Source organism: Otolemur garnettii, unplaced genomic scaffold, assembly GCF_000181295.1.
Source record: "Otolemur garnettii isolate 467f Iridium unplaced genomic scaffold, OtoGar3 scaffold00005, whole genome shotgun sequence".
NCBI lineage: Eukaryota > Metazoa > Chordata > Mammalia > Primates > Galagidae > Otolemur > Otolemur garnettii.
In genome coordinates this window covers 1,635,289-1,656,280 of record NW_003852400.1, presented here as the reverse complement: position 1 = coordinate 1,656,280, position 20,992 = coordinate 1,635,289, and the positions used below count along the sequence as shown (strand labels likewise).

General features: G+C 36.2%; 1 protein-coding gene across 1 annotated transcript in view; it reads right to left on the bottom strand.

Annotated features, from left to right (window-relative positions):
• Positions 1–20,992, bottom strand: part of COG5 (component of oligomeric golgi complex 5) — a 313,042-nt gene that overhangs the window by 53,491 nt on the left and 238,559 nt on the right. Inside the window, exons 15-16 of the mRNA XM_012812313.2 lie at positions 6,097–6,207; positions 4,093–4,155 (exon numbers count right to left, since the gene is read on the bottom strand). Coding sequence (XP_012667767.1) covers positions 4,093–4,155; positions 6,097–6,207 — 174 coding nt within the window. The remainder of the gene's footprint in view (positions 1–4,092; positions 4,156–6,096; positions 6,208–20,992) is intronic.

The window sequence follows — 20,992 nt, the reverse complement described above, 5'->3', positions numbered from 1 at the left end:
CCCAGGCTGGGGATTCGAACCCACCACCTTAGGTGTATGTGGCTGGCGCCTTAGCTGCTTGAGCCACAGGCGCCGAGCCAATGCCCGGCCATTTTTTAGAGACAAGGTTTCACTCTGGCTCAGGCTGATCTCAAACCTGTGAGCTCAGGCTATTCACCTGTCTCGGCCTCCAAAGTGCTGGGATTACAGGCATTGCACCTAGCTGTGCTCCATTTTTCATCATCACACGTCACCACTGGGCTCCTCACTATAATTAAAGCCACTTTTTCTGTGTCTTTCACTGAATACCACTAATACCTGGCTTACTGTGAACACTCAATGCTTTTGAATAAAAAAAAAAGAACATGCAATGATGAAACTCAAGCCTCAAATAACAATTAATTTTGGATAAAATCTCAACAAGGTAGAGAAGAAAAGACTATATGCCTATATTTTTAGTGAGTAAAAAGTACACTCAATGTTTTCTCTATCAAATACAATCATAGGCCAGCGCCTGTGGCTCAAAGGAGTAGGGTGCCGGCCCCATATGCTGGAGGTGGTGGGTTCAAACCCAGCCCCAGCCAAAAAAAAAAAAAAAAATCATAAATTTTTGGTCTTGGGCTGTAGTCATTTACAAATCAACATTCTATCTCTAATTCAAAGTGACTGAATAAATTTCCTATAATTTTATTAAGCTCAAGGTTCTCTTTTTTCCCTTTGAGTCAGTGGGTTTTGTTTGATTTTTACTAAGTAAGTCATAATGGTTTTATTATTATAAGACTTAGCTAGATAGTCAGGCACAGTAGTTGACCCCTATAATCCCAGCAATTTGGGAGGCTGAGGCAGGAGGATTGCTTCAGGTCAGGAGTTTGAAACCAGCCTGGGCAACGTGGTGAGACTTCATCTTTACCCAAAAAAAAAAAAAAAAAGACAGCTAGAAAGCAAAGTTAAAACTTTCACTGAGTGTGTTAACACAAGCAATTAAATCTCGAACTGACAAGACCACTGAAGAAGGGCCTTGATTCCTTGCTAACCCTCTTATCCAGTTATCAAGTGCAAAGTTGGTGATGCCTCAGCAACCTACTGCATCTAGCTATTAATACATAAGGCACTGGTCCTGGTGGGTGAGCAAACCTCAGTGTGAAAGCTGTAGCCTAAGATCGGGGCAATTTTCTCTGCACTGGCTCCAACTCCAGTCCAAAGTGACTAATATTAAGAATATTCTTTGTTGTGTGTTAAAAATATGCCAAATTATAGTGTCTGTGGAATTTTTATTTCTGAGTGATTTTTATCATCAAAGTGAAGGCACTCTGATTTGCCATTAGAATCGACTTTCTCAAACTACAGGTTGTGACTATTGGGGGTCAAAAAATCAATTTAGTGGGTCACTATGGAATGTTTTAAAAATAATAGATTAGCATAGAAAATATTAAAGCACATACACAAAATAAGGATAAGCATAATTTTGTGAAACTTCTCTGTCAATTATAGAAATGTATACAGATGCACATTCTATATATATGTGATTACATACGTAGAGCTATATATAAATGCTTACGTATTATGTATGGAATCACAAAGCAAAATGTATTTATTTTGGGTAGTGGTCAAAAAAAGTTTGACAGCTCCTACTAGAAGATAGGAGAAAAATGTAGAATTATAAGGAAACAACCCCCCCCCCCCCAAAGCCCTATCTGCTTCCTGCCTGGAATCAAGAATGTTAAAACTTTTAGGTTTGCCACAATGCCCTGATTACATGGTATTTTTATGATCAGTAAATTTGACAACTCTACTAAAAATAATCACAGGTATTTTGTTATGGCAGTTTCCATGATATTTTATCACAATGAGACAAGCCCATTGGGGAAAAGAAAAAGAGTCCTAAAAATACATCCAAATGTATTCTCAATATGCTGAAGACAAACAGACTGTCTCCTCTTACCTTCCATGTGTCAAATTCATTCAGACATGAATTCAGGGTCCTCGTACTTTGGTGCCTGTTAAATCTCTATCCATGTAACCTATGGACAGCATTTGATTTCAGAAGTTTCCTTCTCCTTTAGGATTTGTGACATTGTGCTCTCCTATTTTTTTCCCTTCTTCTCTCTTTCCCTTTGTCTGTATTACCTTTACTCTCTAAATATAAGTTTTTCTTCTTAGAGTTTATTTGTAGGCCTTCATCTCACCTTTAAAAAAAAAAAAAAACTCTCCCTCAGTGGTTTAAATCTAACTTACGGTTGAAATTTGTTAACTTATTTTAGGCTTACTGCATCATTTTACAGATGTAGAAATAAGGGCAACAGAAAGCTTATGAACTTGTGCGAGGTCATAGAGCTGGTTAAATAGCAGAGATAGGACTCACATATAGGTAGTTTGGCTCCAGACTGTACACTGTATTACCTCATTCACTTACTTACTAAGTACTAAATAAGTATTTAGTGAAAGAAATAATGAAGAATGATAGCGGCAAGGTACAGTAGACATAACATGACTTATTATTATTATTATTTTTTTTTTGAGATACAGTCTCACTTTGTCACCCTCAGAAGAGTACCATAGCATCACAACTCACAGGAACCTAAATCTTGGACTTAGACGATTCTCTTGCCTCAGGCTCTGGACTAGCTGGGACTACAGGCGTCTGCCACAATGCCCGGCCATTTTTTTGTTGTGGTTGTCATTGTTTAGCAGGCCCGGGCTAGGTCTGAATTCATCTGCCTTGGTGTACGTGGCTGGCAGGCTACCCACTGAGCTACGTGCACCGCTGACATAACTCTGTCAAATCAATGAGGTCTGGATTTACCAGCTATATGACCTTCGGCAAGTCAGCATTCTAAGATGTATAAAATGGGAGTAATAACACATGACTTGACGGCTTTTGCTGTAATAGTTTAAAATATGCTTTTGTATATGCCTGGCAAGTAGCAGGTGTTATATAAAGGATATCTATTACTGTTATAAGAATGAATGATTTGGGGTGGCGCCTGTAGCTCAGTTGGGTAGGGTGCTGGCCACATACACCCAGGCTGTCTGGTTCGAACCCAATCTGGGCCAGCTAAAACTACAATGACAACTGCAGCAAAAAAAATAGCTGGGCGTTATGGGGGGCACTTATAGTCCCAGCTACTTTGAAGCAAGAGAACTGCTTAAGCCCAAGAGTTTGAGGTTGCTGTAAGCTGTGCTGCCATGGCACTCTGCCCAGGATGATAGCTTGAGACTCTGTCTCAAAAAAAAAAAAAAAGAAAAGAAAAAAAGAATGATTTGCTTTGCTTTTTTTTTTTTTTTTTAACAAGTTACTTACTGTCAACTCCATATGGCTGTGAACCTGATACTGTTATTTTTTGATCAAATAAATAGAAAAAGGGTACAATTTATGTTGGCATATAAATAAAAATGAGACTATACCCTAGTTTTACACCACACATTAAATTAAGATTTCAAAACCTTGGTATTACTGACATTTTCAGCTGGATAATCCTTCTTGTCAGAGGATTACAGGATGTTTATAGTATCCTTGACCTCCACTGACTAGATACCAGTAACAGCTCCCTCCTTAGTCATGACAAACCCAAAATGTCTCCAGACATTGCCAAAAGTCCCCTAGGAGACAAAAGTCACTTTAGTGAAGAACCATGGCTTCACTGGGATAACAATGGGTTATACCACCCTTGCATACAGTAAATACTGCTAAGATTCTCACTTCTGTGTATACTAGTACCACATGCAGAATACAATCTGTACACACCAAAAGGTCCACTTTTAAATTCTAGAAGATACAAACACACTTGTATCTTCCCTCTTTAGGATAATTATCAACATGCTACTTTTGCACATACAGAGGATTCTGAATTACAGTAGAACTTCTGTAACTTAACCACTCAGGGACTATAACAAACTGTTCAACATACAGAGGTGGTAACAGAAGGAACTAGGCCTCCTGTACTGATTTGTACAAGTGGCTCATGTCTGGTCTATGAAAATTAGGTCAACTTAAGGAAGTGATCAGTTATGGAGGCTCCACTGTATTTTCAAAACAGAACATCAACCACTCAGTCAACCAAGTCTAAAACTACTTTGATCTATAGAGTCAAAGATTAAATTAAATTCTTTTACCTTTAGGGCAGATATTATAGTTTGCTCAGCTGCTGGTGGGAATGAGTTCTGACTGGAAACTACCTAGAACAAGATTTTGATCCAGTTATAGTTTTGCTTAAGTTTATTTTTATAAATACCAATTTTGATCATAACATGATAGAGTTGTTTTCATAAGCTATATATAAAGTATTATCAGTATAGTAATGTCTTATACATGATTGAAAAACTCATTAGTATTTATCAAAATAGGTTGAAAAATATAGTACTTTCATGTATAAAGCAAATACCTGTACATATTTCAAATAATGTTAAGAATACTAAAAGCTGGGTTTCCTTTATTCATTTCACAATAACATGCAATTATTTTACCTTGAAAGGTCAGTATAAAATCACATTTACTCATTTCTTTAAAAAAATTTACTTTTCCTTAGGCTGACTCTAATTTTCAACAAGTCTTTAAAATACAAATGTCAGCATTTCTGCTTTTACAAATCAATACAAACATCACATAATTTTGAAAATCTCAATAAAGACATTTGGGCTACCAGAATACAACCTTTCATTGCTTGCGATTAAATCACAGCAATGATTAAAGGCAATGGGAAATATGTCGTTTAGTATTTTTAATAATTTTATCTAAAGATTTACCTGTTATAAGCTCTACAATATATTTTGTTTAGTTTGTGAAAGACATATTTTTTAAAGGAATTGTTAAAGTCTTTAAATAAATGAATAGTCACTTACAAGTATTAACAAATCCAATGTAGCATATTAAAGCTCATATTAGAGGTCAAGTTTTCAAGAGCATCATCTAACTCTTAGTTTCTTTCAGGTTTTCTGAATTCTTATCTTCCTATTTATTATACATGCTTTTTAAGTGACCTACAGGGAATAATTAAACACAGCTACTCAAAAGTCACAGATGGAGTTCAAAGTGTTGCTTTCCTAGTAATCATAGGTCTTTATGAAAGTTTTCAAATATGTGAGAATCAAGAAACGTAAAATCCTGGGCGGCACCTGTGGCTCAGTGAGTAGGGTACTGGACCCATATACCAAGGGTGGCGGGTTCAAACCTGGCCCTGGCCAAACTGCAACAAAAAAATAGCTGGGCATTGTGGCGCGTGCCTGTAGTCCCAGTTACTTGGGAGGCTGAGGCAAGAGAATCACCCAAGCCCAGGAGTTGGAGGTTGCTATGAACCATGACATCACAGTACTCTACTGAGGGCTATAAGGGAAACTCTGTCTCTACAAAAAAAAAAAGTAAAATCCTTGTGGATGGAAACAAATGAAACCCTCCCAGCAACACTGATAAGCTAAGCAAGTTGAAACTTGCATGAGTGAATCAGAAAGGAAGTTATTTACTGTGTTTCCTGTGAATGAAATAATGGACCACATGATCTGCCTCAAAACTTTTGTAGTGACCTACATAATTAAGAATACAGTTTGCCTTGATGCAATATGTGGAGGCAAACAAGTTAAGGTTCATTCATTTCTTTTAAACACTTCAGGAAAAAGAATAGCAAAGAGAAAAATATATTGTCTACACGTGCAAGTACTCATCAGTGATTATATCATAAAAATTCAGCTTTTAATACAGCTCCTCCCTGCCTTTTTGTGCACAGAGAAAAACTTTTTGACAGCTGGAGGGATTAAAGGTTCTTATCTGATATTAGCTTTGCTATAATTTACTGCCCTGCACATTATACCAAAGTATGCTTTTCAATAAGCATGAAACATGCCTGATTTACCCTCTAATAATAATTTGCTCAATAAACTTGATTAAATCGAGGATCTAAATTTCATATGTTTTAGGCCAAATATACAAACCAAAATAAATAAATAAATAAATAAAATCACAGAGGCCAGGATCAAAGACTCTTTAGCTTATTTTATAATCATCACATTTTCATTGTATTCTTTTCCAAAAATTAAGTAGGAATTTGTAATTATCTAAATTTGAGGCAAGAAGAACGATGAAACTAAAATAAGTTTAAAAATCTGAATAAAAATAAAAAAGGTTACCTTTGTTACTGAATGGTGCAACTTATACAGTGAATTCACTACTGTCACATTTCTTCTCTGTCCTTCAGTAAGTGGCCCAATCACCTGACTTGCATCTCCTTGTGTGCAGAGCTGTAAGAATTTAGCACACACACAAAAGTTACAAATATATAAATACATTTTTTTCTTTAACTGGGAAAAAGTTCAGGCCCCTCCGACAAAGAGAACATTAACTGGAAATGTTCAGTTTAAGTTACAGTTTTGGACTTGAGGCATAGCCAGCAATTTCTGTAGAGACACCAAGCATGGATGTGGGAGTCCTATTCACTCTGCACAGGGAAGACATTTTTGTCAATACTTCATAGTTTTGCACCTGTGGCAGGTGTGAACCAAATGCCCAGTGTTATTTTTGTGCATTATAGCACAGTATTCCTAAGAAATACCCTTTGGCAACTGACCATTAGGTTTCTTTCTTTCAAAAACTCAGGAATAAGACCTCAAAATAAGAAGAGAAGTTGAAAAGGGAAGGAAGGGAAAGAAAAAAATGAAAATAAACCTCAATTCTATGTATTTAACAGTCATCCTAAAACTCCAATGAAACTAATGATACAAAGATGGTGTTACTCCTGTTTTTCATAGATTAAAAAAAGTTGCCCCAAATTATACTGTGTATAGATGATCAGCAGAAGTATTACTGAAAAGTTTCTACTCCTAATCTTTAATTTGCTTCTAAATAAACAAGTTTAGGGACAAGGACATGAAATGCATTATTTTTCTAATCTATAAATTTTATAGTTCAGATTTAAAGAAAAATATGCACATAAACCTCATATTGATCAGATTTTAATCCAATCCTCTGTAACATTAATTACTTAAAGGTAAATCAAACATGATCAGGACATAGAAAACATGGTATAACTCACTGATAAATAATAGTGTTTTGTGATCTCAAATGTCTCCAAATGGAGTCACTAATGACAAATGACTCAGCCTACAGTGAACCTGCTGACCTGCAGGGTGATGGGCACATCTATGGGAGCCTGAGATGATAATACCACACCTGGTGTGGCCAGGCCCTCCTGAGACCTGACAAGAAAATGAAGCCAAAACGCAGCTAACAGGCCCCTGAGAACTCTGAGCCTGTTTTCCCAAGGCTGTGGTTGCCGGAAGCCCGGCTCAAAAAAGGGCGACAACCTGCTACTGGCCAGTGTTCTGAGGAAAACTTGACCCACAATCCATCATTCAGTGACCTGGTGTTCCCAGCTGTTCACTGCGGTTGCTTCTCCCTCTCTCTTTACCACCGGTATATGTCCTGAATGTATTTGTGATTGTTGGTGTGGGAAAGCCTCTCAATAAACCATGAATTCCTGAGCATTTAATTGCCCACTGAGTCATCATGAAATCTTCCAGTATCCCATTCTGAGTTAGCACAACTAGACTGATTCAAACCTGTCACAAGACTCACTCTGTGAATGTGGATTCGTATCTCAAATATATGAAAAACTGTCTATTAGCAGAGTCAAAACTAAGAACATCTTTTCATTTTTATAGTAAGCCAAATAAAATATGAGTAAAGAAATGCTACTTTTTTCTATTTTCCTTTAAGAAATACATACATAAATTTTAAAAATTAATTTAATTTTTATATTTTCAATTCTTACTTGTAATAATACAAAAACATCAAAAACTATAACTAAAAGAAAGGAAATAATAGGTTGCTAAAGTAGGAACCCATGACAGTGTTAAGACTTTTAGAGAGTATTTATCTATCTATCTATCTTTAAAAACAGGTCTCACCCTGGCATCCAGTCTGCAGTGCAGTAGTGTGCTCACAGTTCACTACAACCTTGAACTTCTTAGCTGAAGGTGATACCGGACAAGTGGTGCCCCCCCCACCCCCCCACGTGGACTTCTGGCAGTTCCTCCAGTGCATCCCTGATTGGTCCGTTTTCAAAACCTACTCATGATTAGTCTGTTTTCAAGACCCAAAAGCTCACTGGACAACTGCCCCTATATAAGCCAGAGACCCTGAGCACAGACCTCAGCAGATCTCAGGAGAAAGAGCAGAAGAGCAAAGAGGTTTGGCTCTTTAACACTTGCATCCTGCTCTATGAGATTTGCCCCTTTGTAAGAGCTGTAAACACTTGCAAGGAGGTTCGCCCCTTTGTAAGAGCTGTAAACACTTGCAAGGAGGTTCGCCCCTTTGTAAGAGCTATAAACACTCACAAGGGGGTTTGCCCCTTTGTAAGAGCTGTAACACTCATATTATAGAACCTATCTTACTGCTAATCCTACTCTACAAGGAGGTTTGGCTTGTTATAAGAGCTGTAACACTTATACCTGTTGAATAAAACCTATCCTGTGGTCCGTTGCTTCATTCTTTGAACCACCGACACCAAGAGCCTAGAAATTCAGTATCAAAATCCGGTATCAAAGGGATCATCTGTCTCAGCCTTCTAAGTAGCTGGGACCACAGAAGTGCACCACCACAACTCGCTTTTTAATCTTTTGTTTTGTTTTGTAGAAAGGAGGTCTCCCTGTGTTGCCCAGGCTGGTCTTGAACTCCCTGCTTGGCCTCCCAAAGTGTTGGGATTAATTGCATAAGCTAACACACCCAGCGTCCAATTTATTTTAACTTTCGCTATGGACATAGATCATCATGAACTATAGTTGTGTTCTAAAATGGTCCTTTAAGTTGCTGGTATGGAGAACAAATTTTCCTGTAACACTACGTTAAAAAAATAATCAGAAGAGTCCACAAAATCCAATTTAATCTATGATGTGATAAACTAATACTAATAGAAGCTCTGAGCTCCTAAAAGAAAGCAAATGACAGGCTCTGTGCTAACCTGAGAGTGGGAAAAGGCTCTCGAATAAGGCACTCTGGGTGGGGCAGGAACAGTGGCTCATGCTTGTAATCTTAGCACTCTGGGAGGACAAGGTGGGTAGACGGACTGAGCTCACAGGTTCAAGACCAGCCTAAGCCAGGTTGAGACCTCCTTTCTAAAAACAGCTGGGCACTGTGACAGGCACCTGTAGTCCCAGCTACTTGGGAAGCTGAGGCAAGAGAATCTCTTGAGCCCAAGAGGTTGAGATTGCTGTGAGCTATGACACCATGACACTCTACCAAGCAAGGGCGACAAAGTGAGACTGTCTCCAAATGAAAAAAAAGGGGGGCACTCTGGAGATTAAAGTGGTGATCCATGGTCAGCAGCTTTAGTGGATGTGGAAGACTTGGGGATCAGATAGATGTTAAATATATATTGAACTGTAACGGGCTTTTAAAAGTTATGAGCTCTGCTTAGGTGCGGTGGTAGATGCCTAAGATCCTAAGTAAGGATCCTAAGTAAGGATGCCTAAGATGCCTAAGATCCTTTGAGAGGCTGAAGATGGAGAAATGCTTGAGGCCAGAAGTTTGAGTCCAACCTGAGCAAAAACCCTGAAATCTCAGACTTACAGAAAATATAAAAATAAAAATAGCAAAAGGAAGACTATGTGCCTTTTTTCTAGATTTCCCTAATATCATCTAATCTTTTTTACTTTATTATTTGTATTCTCTTCCTCTCTCTCTCTCTCTCTCACACACATAATCTATTTTCTGAATCATGCATACATTATGACCCTTTACTCCTAAATATTTCCTAACAATAGGGATATTCTCTTACAAAACCACAGTACTACTATGGTTCAACTTCTATCAACTTCATAAATTTTTATCTGAAATCCACCATGTCTCCAAGGAATTCTGGTTCCTTTTAGTGGGAAGTGGTAACAGAGACCAATTACCTACGTACTAGGTATATTCACTGCTACTTACTCCTGCAATAATTCTTGATTAATTCAATATTGAATTGATGATCCTTCTAGTACCCTCAACTCTCAGTTCTTTGCCCTCTTTGCCTTCAGTGATCTTATTCTCCATTCTAATTCACCTCTTCCTCGGTCATATCCCATATCTTGCCATTACAATGATTGAGCGTCCTTCTAGAATGTGACTTTCAAGCACCTTCATCTCAGACTGATGCTTCCTACTTTTCCCTTCCATTCTAATTCTGATAATTCCTTGGTATCTTGGGACCTCCCAACTCCACCATCTTTTCATTCTATCTCACAGCTGTTCCTGACTTCATTTCTTTACTGCCCTCCTTTCTGGCGTAGATTCCATAATCATAATCGATTTTTGCAGTGAGTGATATTTTGGAAGTGACTGGCTTTGAATTGGGGCCTGGAGACAGTACTGGTTTTCAGACAGAAAGGAATAAGGAGTAAAGGATACATGTGTTCATGTTTACTTAGTAAAACTCTAGTCCTGGTTGAAGCCAAGTCCATATCTGCCTATGAGAAACTGAATGAACTTTTCATTGGTCAGACTTTACATTCCTAACTATGAACTAAGGCGGGTTCTTGGCCAATCTTGTTAAATATCCCATTTGCTTTCCCATTCATTCCCAGTCCTCTCCTAGGGGGCTGTTTCTGAGCTTTTCTACATTTCTCTTATCCTCAAAATTTCCTTCCCTCCTCCTATTCTCAGCTGATAACTTTTAGGTATACATCCTTGAAAAAACAGGAGCCATTAGAAAATTTCTACATTACGTTGCAACCTGCATCCATGTCCCTGAATGTCTTATTATTATAAATGCTCCTATTTGTGGCCAATCACTCCTCAAGCGCACTAGATCCCATCCCTTATGAAAATTATGCCCTCTCTCTGCTGAATCAATTTTTCCCTGCATAATTCCCATCAGCATTTTACCTGCTCTTTTTTCTAGTAAAACTCAAAAACTGTTTAAGCTCATTTCCTTGCCTTTCCTGTAATTCTCTCTTAAAACAACTTTATTCAGGCTACTGTCTCCCTCTAACAAAATAGGTCTTGTCAAAGTCACCAAAGACCTCTGCATTGACAAATCAAATGGTCTTCATCTTATACCTATTACTGGCCTGACATAGTTGAACACGTCCTCTTTCTTTTAATGCTTTTTTACTTGACTTCCACAACACCATTTTTTCAGTTCTCCCTCTCCCACACTGGAGGGAGAACTCTTATTCTTTCATATTAGAACAAGAACTCTTGTTCTTTCTTATTTATTTTGATGGTTCTTCCACATTGTCTTAATGCCTTGTATTTTCTATCTACTCTTTCTCCCAAGCTGACTGCTTTAAATATACCAAAGTCAGTGCTACTGACATTCTGAACCAGTAATTCTCTGTTGGGAAGGGTTGACCTAGGCAGGACAGGACGTGTACCAGAATTCTTGGCTCCCCTCCCCCAGATGCCAACAATGCCCCACTCCAACCACATATACACAATTGACAATCAAAAATGCCTGCAAATGTTGGGAAATGTCCTAAGAGTGGGGGAGGGGACACAAAATCACCCCTGGCTGAGAACTATTGAAGTATACTGAAAATTCTCAGCCCTGTGTCTCCTTGAACTTCAGATGTAAGTATCTCAGTGCTTATTCAACACTTCTACTTGGTACTTCAAGCTTAATATGCCCAAAGCCAAACTCTTGGTTCTCTTCACCCTCTATCCTCCAGCTATTCTCTTTTCTTGAAAAGATTTAATCAACATATGTTTTTAAAATTATTTTTATAGACTTATAGGTGTATGTGCAGATTTGTTGCATGGGTATGTTGTGTAGTGGTGAAGTCTGGGCTTTCTGTATAACCACTAACTGATTAATGTATGCAGTATCCATTTGGTAACTTCTCATCCCACACCCCTCTCCCAGCTGCTCACCTTTCCAAGTCTATTACTGACTCGCTATGTCCGTGCGTATCATTATTTAACTTTCACTTATAAGTGAGAACATGTCATATTTGACTTTCTGTTTCTGAATTGTTTCACTTAAGATAATGGCCTCCAATTCCATCCTGTTCTCGCAGTAAATGACACCTCCTATTCTTAGCATTTCAGGCCAATAATACTAGAGTCATTCTCCACTCTCTTCACACTCCATAGCTAATATATTAGCAAATCTCATATTCTAGACCCTACACTTTTATATTGAAGTCTATGGCCATCTTAGTACTTTTGGTGACAAATATTACAAATATCCCAGAACAATTTTAAATCAACTGTAATATTTATCCTGTTTGAATTTACATAGTTCATTTTTCTGACAATAAGTATAAAAAATTGTACTATTTCATATACGTTATTCTTTTAAATTCAGCTCCTCATTTCTTTCAATGACATTGTTTTGGAACCTTAGAGTATCAATGAATATATTCTATACCCCAACCAGATTTGTGCCATCTGCACATGCTTTAAAGATAAACATCTATTTTTCATCAAACTCATTGATGAAAACATTGTATAAGACAAAGCTGAAGATATATTTTTTTCTCCAAGATGCAAACAAAGCATTTGTCAGAACTGCTACACATTCAGTAAATCACTTGGCAAATCTACTTAATTATGTTACTGTCCAGTTCACATACTTCTATCATGTCCCCAAAGTTAAAATGAAATATTGTCAGTCCTGCTAAAATCTAAATATTACATCTTGACAGCATTCCCTTGATATACCTTGGAAGAATCTAGGAACTTTGTCAAAAATGAAACAAAACTAGTACACTATGTTTTATTATTTAAAAGTTTTCAAGTCCCATTGCTTTGTAAATGACAATGAATTAAACAAGAACCAGAGACTCACCAGGTTGGAAAGGATGTTGAAATATAAACTATGCTTGGCTTTAGGTGAGGCCACATTCATAGCCAACATGGAAAGACTATTTTTAAAGAGCTCCACAGACATTTTTTCACAGACAGACCTTGCTGCTACTATATTTTTTTCTTGAAAAGTGAAAAAAAAATTTTTTGCACATGCATTTTCTTAAATACTAAAAGTAATACAGAATTTACTTTTTCTAACATTTTGTGAACACCTTCCATTCTGCAGAAGAAAAGTTAAGAAAAATTCTACCATAGATACCTATATACTAATAAGCTAGTCTCCACAAAGATACCTTATATCACAAATCTATTTATTCCTCTATCTATTTTGCATTTTTATGCATTCAAAATAAGCTGCAGACATTGCTATACTTGTTCCAATTTACTTCAACTCCACATATTATTTTTGCTCATTCTATAACTTCACATAAAGTTTTTTTTTAATGTGCACGTAAAGCCTCTTTCACTTAGCAAATTGTTTTTAGTATTCACATTTGCTCAATTTTATTGTTATTGGTATTCTATTATATTAATTTGTAAGAGTTTGTTTTATCCATTCTTCTGCTGTTCCCAGAATGTCTACAGTAGAATGAACACTAGACTTAGGAGTCTGAAAAGACCTGTCTACCACTTGCTAGCTGAGTGGTTTGTGGCTTCAATTTCTTCATCTGTTAACAAGGAACTAACAATATAGTTTATACCAAAGTATACTTTATAAACTCTAAAATTTTTATCTCCAATTTTGTCTTATTTTCTACTTATCCTTTGCTTGGGTCCTTTCCCCTACCCCCTATTCCTCCAAACTTTGTCCTAGGCTGCCTAGGGACACAGGCACAGATTAGTGTTTAGGAATAAGAACCAGTCACCAGTGAAGCTGTCAGGAATTATGCAGTAGGTTTCGCTCCAGTTGGGTTTGGAAATAAAGCATCTTGCGCAGAGTAGGTAACCTCTATTTCATGATCCTCTAGTCATCTTGATCACTTAAACTTTTATTATCTCAAGGCATGTTCTATATTCAAATACCTCAAAATCAATTTATCACTAATTCCTATACATGTTCAAAAAGGCTATCTCTCTCTCTTTTTTATTTTTTAAGAAAGGCATCTTAAAGAAGATGTTCAGTACATATGGTTGCTTTTTCAAAGCCCTTCGTGTTTAAGATAAATAAAATTGTATCAATGTGCAAAAAATATAGCTTTGGTTATAAAGTATTAGGAACTTGGGGAATAGAAAAGTGAGAGTGATAAGAGAGTGAGCGTTTTAAAATATGGGAAATGGCTCGGCTCCTATAGCTCAACCAGCTAAGGCGCCAGCCACGTACACCTAAGGTGGTGGGCTCGAATCCCCAGCCTGGACCCGCCAAACAACAATGACGGCTGCAACCAAAAAATAGCCGGGCGTTGTGGCAGGCGCCTGTGGTCCCAGCTACCTGGGAGGCTGAGGCAGGGGACTCGCTTGAGCCCAGGAGTTGGAGGTTGCTGTGAGCTGTAATGCCATGGCACTCTACCCAGGGGGACAGCTTGAGCCTCTGTCTCAAAAAAAATAAAATAAAATAAAATATGGGAAATATACATACTGGTGAATCAAGTCACGCTACTCCAGTATGATCTGGACAGATAGCAGAAATCAAAGGAAAAAAAAATAAGCCCTTAAAAGCAAAAACAAAACAAAAAAAATTTTAAAGGTTAGTCAATAACAAGTGCTGAAGAGGAGAGATGGAGAAATTGGAGCCTTTGTACACTGTTTCGTGGGAATATCAAATGACACAGCTTCTATGGAAAACAATAACAACTTAAATAATTCAAAATAAAATTACTATATGATCCATCAAAAAAAAAAAAAAAGAAAACAGAAATCAAAAGAGTTGCATTTGGGTTCTAAAAATCCTGCCCACATACACATATACACAGAATTGAAGGGGAATCCAAAAGCTAAACAAATCCTTAAATAATAATTAAAATGGTTATGATGAGAAAATGACAAGATATATATTATTCATTTTTGAATTTAACTACATGATATGTACTACTACAAAATATTTTCCAGAAATTCTAATTCTGTACATCTGCTCACAAGGAACAGTACGTAAACCCAATATGCGAGGAAGAACTAATGAGACTAAATCCCTGAAACAGTAAGTTAAATAGTTAAACGAACACACGAAGAATGTGTTCATGGAATTGTTAATTTGCAGATGAAATGACTGAGATCCCAATAATCACCACTCCTGAGGGCTACAAGTAAAAGAAATAAAACTGGTAATTCAGAGGATAAGTCTGATGAGTGTTAAGTTTCTATTCAGAAAATTTGAAAATTACTCATGGAGAGTTATAAAGCTGATGACTCAGAAAAATGTCTCAAAAGAACAAAAACAAGAAAATACATTATGAATTAGTTATGAATTACAAAAGGGTAAGTTACTTTTCAGATATTATGAAAATAACATTAGTGGTCTGTTTATCTATAATTTCCATTACTGATAAGGAAATGTCAAGATATGAGGATAATGCCTTTTTAAGCGGATTTGTCCATAATTATTCTATTTCTTGATAAGCAAATATAAAACAAATGACAAGAAAGTCTATATTATAATTTCACAGGTTCAGAGAAGCAGAACAATGTGAAATGCACACTGATCTATAATGTTTCCCAGATTAAAAGTGAATGTTTTTATACTTAAATCAATTATTTTTAAGATAAACTTAAAAATAAATTCTGATTAATCTTTTATTATGCTTCTACCTATACTTATTTTTCTGAAAGTGAGTAAGCATGTTTATATTACAATTACTAAATGATTTTTAACATGGAATTTCTATTAATACAAAAGCTTTTGCCCTAAAATATGCTTTCTAGACAATTTGGGGGCTTACAGCAAAATATAAAATGTACATACAAAAAAAGCAAAGCATTATTATTGTTGTTATTATTTTATTAACAAGTATACAGGGCAAACAGCTAGCTCTTGGATTGCTTCTCCCCTCCTCTTCATAAACAAGATGTCAATAATCAATTGCAGCCCTGTTTGGTCTTTTAACATAGCCCTCCAGGCAATGATTATATATCTCTAACACCTGACCCAAGAAATAAAATCTGTTAGTCATCTTTGAACTAGCATATCGTATCAGTTTTTTTGATATATGGTCTAATGAACCGAAGTATTGTCTGTGGCTGATCTAAGTGTTCTCTAGGTAAAGAGATACTTAAGAGGTAATATATCCCAAGAGCCCCAACATTGCTGAACTCTTACATTCTCTTCTGTTAGAAAAGTATCTTTAGAAAATAATATAGGAAAGTTTATGAATCAAAATGTTACTTGTAGGGCGGTGCCTGTGGCTCAAGGAGTAGGGCGGTGGCTCCATATGCCAAGGGTGGTGGGTTCAAACTCAGCCCCGGCCAAAAAAAAGAAAAAGAAAGTGTTATTTGTAAAACAGAGAAACTAGAAAACTTTGTATGTTTACAAGTGTGATCTGAACTTCTCTGAGTTAGCTGCATCTTACAAACACTAATATGTTGTATTTTCATTTTTATTTATTTTAAAGTTTTGTTTTTTTTTAAATTTCCCTCTTTGGTCGATAAGTCATTTAAATGTTTTCTGTTTAATTTCCAAATATTTGGGAGATTTTCCAGATATCTGTTAGATATTTGAGGAGAAGTCACAGATCTCTTTCAAATCTGTTGGAGTGTTTTCTCATAAAAAAAATTCATATATAACATTTTATAACTTCCTGGGGCTCACAGACCTCCTGAAACTCATTCATATTGTTAGATTAAATTCCTACCCTAAGACATAAAGGAGAAAGACAAAGAATATTTTCCTGATTCTCATCACAAAGAGAAGCTTTCCATGTCACCATTTTTGTTTTTAGATATGGCTCAGCAAATACTCTAAACAGGCACAACTTCATACTAGTGAGTTGAATAAAAGTTAGGTGCCCAAAAGTGTGCTACGTGACTTATATAGTAAAGGATAATAAAAAACAATCGATAGCTTCTAAGATGCAAGTGAGCCTTTTTATGCTCGAATGGACTGAATTTTAGTTTATGCCCTGATTTTTAAAAAGACGTTTGTCTGTCTTCTTTCTCTCTTCCTCTATGTCCCTGCTGTCTAGGGGGTTTATAGTCGCCCCTTTAAATCATGTCTCCCTCCCCACATTTCCTACCATGGCTCTCTAATTTGGAGTCCTCGTGTTACAGTGGGATACCCATTCCTGAGCATGTTTTGGCAAGGCAATCTCACCTCATGTAATACAGCTTGATACCTACAGCAGTCCTGAGCTGCAAATGCAAGTTTTCTTTAGATCTTATTTATGAGTCTGGTTATAGCTTTACTGCTGTGCTTGTATATGTAGGAGAGGGGAGGTGCTCTGAGTGAACAGCAGCCTAACTTAGACTAAATGCTGACAACTTTCTTTCCCAAAAATATACTTCCAAATAGCATAAATTTGCAGTATACCTAAGGAATCAAATTGTTTTCCACACTTTGGAACAGACCAGGATTAGAAGCTCTATTTGACCACTAATATGCTCGAAAATATACGAAACGTCTATAGTGTTAAAACTTCCAATTCCAGTAAAAAAAAAAATTGACTTAGTAATTCAGACTAATCCTCTCAATGAGAACTCCCGGAAAAAATGAATAACATAGTTTTAAAATCTTCTTGATGGTACTGAAGCACTAACACAGCAATAAAAAATTATGGGCCAAATCCACTTGCCAATTTCTTTTCAAGTTTCTAATACTTGTATTTCCTGGGGTGCATGTGGAGAATACCATCTGCTCAAAGACTAAAGAAAGTCCATATCCTGGATTAAAAGAAAAAATAAATAAAATATATATTTTAAACAAGAAAAATAAGGAAAAAAAGAGTGAAAACATTTATCTGAATATTATATGCCTGTGCTAATAAAAACAGGATAAGGACACTAAAGATTAGAGAATGGGGTTGTTGTCATAGCTGAACCTCATTTAATAAACAAAGTCATACACAAAAAGGCTTATGATTTTTTACAGTAATATTAACATTAAGATCAAGTAAATTATCCATAGCAATGAATTTCTTTCTTCTTTGGCTATGAAGTTGATAGTCAGATGGCATAAAAATTTAACAAATACATGCTGCTAGGACTCAAGCAGGGGGATTACGCCTTTGGAATGAGAAGAAAAATCTTTTGAGCGTGTGCCTGTAATCCCAGCTACTTGGGAAGCTAAGGCAGGAGGAAGACTGCTTGAGCCCAGGAATTGGGTGGTATAGTATGTGAATGGTGTGAATAGCCACTGTATTCCAGCGTGGGCAACAGAGCAAGACCCCTGTCTCTTAACAAAAAGAAGAAGAAGAAAGAAAGAAAAGTTCATGAGCTCTCCTTTTTTGTTGCTGCCATGTTCTCAATTTGGCTTTGTAATAGATGGCATAAAAAGTTCCAATCCTTCACCTACTTATGCCTCTATCTTCTTTGCTGTATAATTTTGCACTGTGTGCTGTATAATTTATACATGTTGCTAAGCCAAATATATACAGAGATACTTTCTTTCCTGTACCTCTGCCTTCACTGTGAGCTCACCCCAGGGTAGCCTGTTGCAGCTTTAGAGACCTGCAGAACAGAGCAAGATTTTAACTGTAGTGAAGGCCAGCCTAAATCAGCAGCTAGCCAGTCCTGTGAGCAAACACAGATAAGCTCAGCAAAGCCACCTGGCTAGCACCTCATGTGACCTGAGAAGCATGAGCAATAAATGCTTATTATATGCCGCTGGGGGTTTGTGGTTGTCTGTTACACAGCATTCTTGTGGCAACAGATAAGTGATACAGTCTTTGACCTACTTTAATTGACAACTTGGAATTTACTGTCTCCTGAAAATATTTCCTAATGAGAATAACCATTATTTGCCTTCAGGGTCTTCAGTAGAGCCTTCTGACACTTAGATAAGGCTAACAGTGGTAGATGACTACTGACCTAGCACAGACTCCAGAAAATCAAGCTCTTACAAGTCCAGGGAGCAAGTAAAATGGCTATCTGAAAGAAAGGATGAAATTGGCCCTAAAATAGTACATCATCAGAAGAGAGGTAGGAAAGAGTGGAAGGATCAAGAGAGTAGGTAACTCAAAGGTATTAATATGTTTGTATTAAACTAATGTGTCTCTAATTTTATCACTTAAATATAACACATGTAGGCTTTCTTCCACCACAGGAATGTCAAGTCTCCAACTTACTTATAAAATTATACCAAGAATAAAGTATATATTTACAAAGGCTTAAAATAAAACCCTAGTGTCCAGAACTATTGACCTTATACATAGCTATTAACCAGCATTGAAGTTGAAATCTCCCTTAAATGTCACTCCTATTACTATGTCAAATGGTCTGCAACCTAATTAAATGCCAATCTACTTTCTCACAGTTCATAACATTTGACATTTACACTACAATTGTAGCTACCATTCCCTGAAACCATCAGATAATATTTATTGTTGGAAAATGTCCTTCACTTTTTAAAAGAAGTATTTTTATATTTGCCTATAATTTTAATATCACAAAAATTACAACACTATAAATTATATAGGTGCCACAATTGCTTCCTTTTATATTGATATTTTAATTTCCTTTTAACACATAGAAGAAAGGGAAATATTTATTCAAACTTTCAATTGTTAAGGTTTAGTTACATTTTCTTTTAAAGGTCACATTTTGGACTATACAAACACACCAACACAACACCCTTAAATAATTTGTTCAGTTCAATCATAAAATATTATATGATATGTATACCTACAGGTGTGTATTTGCAATCCAAAATTCTACTTACTAAATTAATTACAGTTTCACAATTGCTATCAAGACAAAGGAATACAAATTTTTAAATAAAGAAAATCTAGCAAACACTAACTATCTTTATAAGAGCATCTGAGAAGCTGATATTTACATGACACACACTAAATTATATATTTGAGGCCACAATGTTAAATTCCTGTTATCTCAGAATCAAATTACTAAATCATCTGACAGTGTATTAAGAGCATAGAAGTTAGGTGGCACCCGTAGCTCAGTGGATAGGGTGCCGGCCACATACACCCAGGCTGGCACATTTAAACCCAGCTCAGGCCAGCTAAACGACCACAACTGCAACAGAAATATAGCCAGGTTTTGTGGTGGGTGCCTGTAATCCCAGCTACTTGGGAGGCTGAAGCAAAAGAACTGCTTAAGCCCAAGAATTTGAGGTTGCTGTGAGCTATGACGCCATACCGAGGGCGATATAGTGAGACTGTCTCAAAAAAAAAAAAAAAAAAAAAAGAGCATAGAAGTTAAATAAACTATGATACAAAGAGAATACATTATGCATGTATAAAAATAGTATAGATCTTTATGTGATATTTTAAAGTGAATAAGCAAATCACAAAACAATAGGTATAGCACAGTTTCATAAATAAAATTTCTTAGATTAAAAAAAGATGTTATGTTTGTTAGAAATATAAGAATTTTAAAGCTTGGTCTCACAAAAGGGATCTTTAATTTTTTGGTTTCTCTGTACCACATTAGAAGAAGAGTTTGTCTTGGGCCACACATTAAATACACAGACACTAACAAACTGATGAGAAAAAAAAAAAAAGTTCTGTGCATCATTTTCACAATATCTGTCACCACAGATAAGGAAAAAAAGTCCTCAGATGATCCTCATGCAGCCCGCAGGCCACAGGCTGAACACCCCAACAGAGTCTGGCATTCTGCTTTTAGCAGTCTATATTGGTTATGCTATTACCCTAAATGTAGAAAACTGCAATTTCTACATTTTACAGTGGTGGACAGCAAAACTTCCATTTCATAGGGATTGTTGTAAAATAAATGAGATAATACATGTAAATGACTTGGCACAATCCCCAATTCACTGTAAATGCTTCATAGATAAGATTTTTATAGCTATAACCCAGCCTCAAAAAACGAATCTGGAGTGAGTGGTCACATGAGAAGGGAAATACGAAAATTACATTTTTACAATTTATGTAAATTATTAAAATTTTACATATTTAGAAATATATAATTAGCCCATAAATTGGTACATGCACTAAAAAATAACTTTATAAAATCTTTCTGCCTGTGAATCTGTAAGAATAATGGGTAGGAGGGCCATTTTTTTATTAACAGAAAATTTTTTTTCTGTTTTAAATTCATCAGAAATTTATAAACTCTTACTGTAGTAAAAATGGAAATAAATTAATAACCTATATTTATGGTTAGTCAAGTATT